Consider the following 4,815-nt stretch of genomic DNA (forward strand, 5'->3'; position numbering starts at 1 on the left):
CAGGATCTCTTTCCTTCTCTATTCTTTGCCATCTTTTTTCTCTGCCTGGGTCTGAAAATGCCTGTATCCTCCAAGAAAGACCTATCATAGGAGTTTCACCCTAAACACTCTTCTTCTGCATCCACAATCCCTGCAACAGCTCTATTTCCATGAAGAGTATCTGGACTCCCAGCTCACTTATCTTCTGAATCCCAAGCCATTATACAGGAGTGTCTGCAGGGTATCTCTCTTTGGCAGGTCCACAGCACTGTAAATGACCGTGTCCCATCCAATACCCATCAATCTCTCTTCCTATCAACCTCTACTGTGTCCCTAAGAGAATCATCTACACCAGCAATTTCCCACTTTCCCAGGACAGACTTCTCCGTCTCTTTCACACTTACATTAAATTATAATAACTGCCTACTATCACTCTTGAAATATATATATATATATATGTGTGTGTGTGTGTGTGTGTGTGTGTATATATATATATATATATATATATATGTATATATATATATATATATATATACATATATATATATATTTCCCTTCCTCCGGCTCTGGTTTTGCTGTATCTGAGCTCAGACCACACCATCTCCCCCTTCATGGATACCTTCCATGTTCCCAGTGGTCTGTTCCCAACTCTATAATGCAGTAGAGTGATTTCTAAAACATAAATCTGTTCCTGTCACTCCCCTGTGAAAACTCATCCATGGGGAGTCTGACGAGGCTGCATTTGGGGACTGGACAGAGTGAGGAGGGATCTTGTGTCAGCCAGGATTTCTGGTAGACGCCCCTATGCACTATCCACTTGTGGTGGTCGGGGGCGGAGAAGGGGCGGGATTGAGCCCCCTTCCCCCCTCCTCCTTACTGCGGAAAGCTGCAGAGCTAAGGGCACTCACTTCCTATTCACCAGTCAGCAGGGAGGAATCCTCTCAGCAGCCACGTAGGCATTCTCTTCTCTCTGGAGGAAAAGGCCCAGCAGCTGTCGGAGGAAAAGGCTCACCAGCTGTCAGAGCAAAAGGACATGTCGCAGCTAAGTAAGAATTTGGGTGATTCGAGTCCCCCGGCGGAGGCCCCTAAGCCTCCGGTCTATAGCCGCCCTACGGTTCTGATGCGGGCTCCGCCCGCCTCCTCTCGGGCTCCGCCAGTCCCTTGGGATCCACCTCCGATTGATTTGCAGGCTTCATTGGCCGCTTGGCAGGCACCTCAGCCTGCTTGGGAGGCCCCGCAGGGCCAGCCGCCTGCCCCAGTGGCTCCCATGGCCCAACCTCCTGCCCTAGGGGGCCCGATGGTCCAGGCTCCCCCTCTGGGAGGCCCGATGGGCAAGCCTCCAACTCCGGGAGTCCTGATGATCCATCCTCCCCCTCCGGGAGCCCCGATGGCCCAGCCTCCAACTCCGGGAGTCCTGATGATGCATCCTTCGGCTCCCGGAGCCCCAATGGCGCATCCTCCCCCTCCGGGGACCCCGATGGCGCATCCTCCCCCTCCGGGGACCCCGATGGCACATCCTCCCCCTCCTGGGACCCCAATGGTGCATCCTCCCCCTCCGGGGACCCCGATGGCGCATCCTCCCCCTCCGGGGACCCCCATGGCGCATCCTCCCCCTCCGGGGACACCGATGGCTCACCCTCCCCCTCCGGGGACACCGATGGCCCATCCTCCCCCTCCGGGGACCCCTATGGCTCAGCCTCCAGCTCCAGGAGTCCTGATTCCCCAGCCTCTGACTCCGGGAGTCCTGATGGTCCAGCCTCCTGCTCCAGGAGCCCCGATAGCCCAGCCTCCACCCCCGGCACCCTTGATGGCCCAGCCTCCGCCTCCAGGAACCCCGATGGCCAAGCCTCCAGGTCCTGGAGTCCTGATGATCCATCCTGCAGGCTCAAGAGCTCCGATCACCCAGCCTCCAGCTACAGGAGCTCCGATGGTGCAGCCGCCTGCGCCGGCCCCACCTGCGCAGCCTATGGCTTCCTGGGCCCCACAGGCTCAGCCTCTGATCCTGCAGATCCAGTCACAGGTTATAAGGGCTCCTCCGCAGGTTCCCCAGGGTCCACAGGCCCCGCCAGCGCAGCTGGCCACACCCCCAGGCTGGCAGGCCACCTCGCCGGGATGGCAGGCCCCACCGCAAGGCTGGCCAGCCACGCCCCTGGGCTGGCAGACCACACAGGTCACCTGGCCTGCTCCAACAATTGCCTGGCAGGCACCTCTACCTGTGCGCCCGGGGCCACCACCCATCCGACCGGGCCCACCGCCCATCCGCCCGGGCCCCCCGCCGGTGCGCCAGGCCCCACCCCCAATCCGCCAGGCACCTCCACTGATCCGCCAGGCACCGCCACCCATCCGACCTGCCCCGCAGGTCCTGGCCACCCCGCCGCCTCTCTGGCAGGCCCTGCCGCCCCCACCACCTCTGCGGCAGGCCCCGCAGGCTCGGCTGCCCACCCCGCAGTTGAGGGCAGCTCCACCAATTCGGGCGGCCCCACAGGTGCCGACGGCCCCTCCAGCACCGCAGATGCCCACCGCACCTCCCGCTGTTCCGCAGGTGCCACCGGCCGTGATGCCAGCCCCTCTGCCGGCCGCACTGTCAGCCCCGCAGGCTGTACACTGCCCACCCATCATCTGGCAGGCCCCGAAAGGCCAAGCTCCAGTGCCACACGAGATGCCAACCTCAATGGAGTTCCAGGAAGTTCAGCAAGCCCAGGCCAGTCTGGCCTGGCAGGCTCCAAAGGCCCCCGGGCAATTCTGGCAGGCCCTGCCCACCCAGGAGGCCCAGAGGCAGGGCCCACCACTGGTTCAACTGGAGCAGCCCTTTCACGGGGCCCCCGCCTCCCAAAAGGCCCTGCAAATCCAGCTACCCACCCAGCAGGCCCAGCCCTCAGGCTCACAGGCAGAGCTGCCAGCCATGCAACTCCAGCCCTCCTGGCAGGGCCCCCCCTCAGCCTTGCAGGGCCAGCCCGGAGCCCCCTTAGCGGGGGCAAATTTTCCCATGGGCTCTGCTAAATCATTGATGACTCCATCAGGAGAATCCAGGGCCTCCTCTATAGACCGAAGGACCTCTTCAAAAGAACGTAGGACCTCTTCAAAGGAACGCAAGGCTCCTTCAAAGGACCGGATGATCTTCGGTGGCACTTTTTGTGCTCCCAGGGCAATGCCAACTGCTGGAGCACACCTGCCAACTCCCTGGAAAAACTTGCCTGCCACATCCGAGACCTTTACTGCCACCCTAAGGGTCTTTCCATCTACCTCCCAGTTCCAGCCTGCCTCTTCTAATGCCTTCAAGGGCCCGTCTGCCACCTCAGAGACCCCAAAGTCACTGCCACTTGCTCTGCAGGATCCATTTGCCTGCATTGAGGCCTTGCCTGCAGTCCCATGGGTTCCACAGCCCAATGTGAATGCCTCGAAGGCGTCCAAGGCAGGGCCCAGCATCCTGATGGCGACGGCAGCTGCTCCCAAGGCAATGGCCACCACTCAAGAGGCCTCGAAGACCTCCGCTGAGCCTCCGCGTCGTTCGGGCAAGGCTACCCGGAAGAAGAAGCATCTGAATACCGAAGAGGAGGATGGCAGGGGCCAGATGCTGAGCATGCGCACCTGGCAGGCCCCCAGGCCCTGGGAAAGTGTGGACTTCAATGACTGGGAGGTTCAAACCCCTATCCAGGTCCTGTGTGACTGGGAGGGCCTGAGCACCTCCCATGGCCTGAGTGGCTGGGAGGGCCCGAGTACCTCCCGGATCCTGAGTGGCTGGGAAGGACCCAGCACTTCTTGGGCCCTGAGTGCCTGGGAGGGCCCGAGCACCTCAAGGGCCCTGGGTCTCTGGGAAAGCCCAGTTAGCCCTCCGTCCTTGATCATCTCTGAGCTCCCTAATCTTGCTCAGGGATTTGGTGCAACCCAAGATGACCCCAAGCTGGAGACTCAGCCACTGTCTCCCTTGGATGAGAGAGCAAACGCACTGGTGCAGTTCCTCTTGGTCAAGGACCAAGCCAAGGTGCCCATCAAGCGCTCAGAGATGGTGAAATTCATCATCCGTGAATATAAAGATGAGTGCTTAGAAATCATCAGCCGTGCCAGCCACAAGCTGGAGTGTGTCTTTGGTTATCAATTGAAGGAAATTGATCCCAAAAACCACTCTTATATTCTCATCAACAAGGGTCGGAAGGGTGAAGCAGCGTCATCCTATTTAGATAGGCCCAAGTTAGGACTCCTGATGGTGGTTCTGAGCCTCATCTTTATGAAAGGCAATTGTGTCAGGGAGGACCTGATCTTTACTTTTCTGTACAAGTTAGGGCTGGATGTCCGGGAGACACATGGTCTCTTCGGAAATACAAGGAAGCTCATCACCGAAGTGTTTGTAAGGGAGAAGTACCTAGAGTACAGGCAAATCCCTTTTACTGAGCCAGCAGAATATGAGTTCCTCTGGGGCCCCCGAGCATTCCTCGAAACCAGCAAGATGCTTGTCCTGAAGTTTCTGGCCAAGCTCTATAAGAAAGATCCACGGTGCTGGCCATACCAGTACTATGAAGCGCTGACAGAGTGTGAGTCTGAAGATTTGGATGAGGATGAGCCCGGCCCCGATGATAAAGCCGATGACCCCACCAGCAGCCCCCCTCCCCGCTAATGCGGTTTAGCCGATATCTCATTGTTCCTTTGGGTCCCCGGCCTGAGGCCACTGACAGGGTGGGGTGGGGGGGACGTTTTGTTTCTGGTGTTTATGTTCCAGTTCTCTGTGTGTAAGTTTGAATTTCAATTTGCTTTCATATCTGCCAAAGCTTTGTACATTTTCATGTGGTGTTGATTTCAACTGGCTACTGTTCTATTTGGTATTTTGGCATCTGTATTTTT

At 58.3% G+C, this 4,815-nt stretch overlaps 1 protein-coding gene across 1 annotated transcript; it reads left to right on the forward strand.

The window, feature by feature from the left end:
• Positions 1-1,012: 1,012 nt before the first annotated feature.
• MAGEL2 (MAGE family member L2) lies at positions 1,013-4,591 on the forward strand. Its single transcript, XM_061181838.1, has one exon. The coding sequence runs from the start codon at positions 1,013-1,015 to the stop codon at positions 4,589-4,591; it is 3,579 nt and encodes a 1,192-aa protein (XP_061037821.1).
• Positions 4,592-4,815: the final 224 nt, after the last annotated feature.

The sequence above is a fragment of the Eubalaena glacialis genome, chromosome 2, assembly GCF_028564815.1.
Source record: "Eubalaena glacialis isolate mEubGla1 chromosome 2, mEubGla1.1.hap2.+ XY, whole genome shotgun sequence".
NCBI classification, from domain to species: Eukaryota; Metazoa; Chordata; class Mammalia; order Artiodactyla; family Balaenidae; genus Eubalaena; species Eubalaena glacialis.

Excerpts from the sequence above, each read along its gene's own strand:
- MAGEL2 (XM_061181838.1), top strand. The coding sequence starts at position 1,013 with ATGTCGCAGCTAAGTAAGAATTTGGGTGATTCGAGTCCCCCGGCGGAG.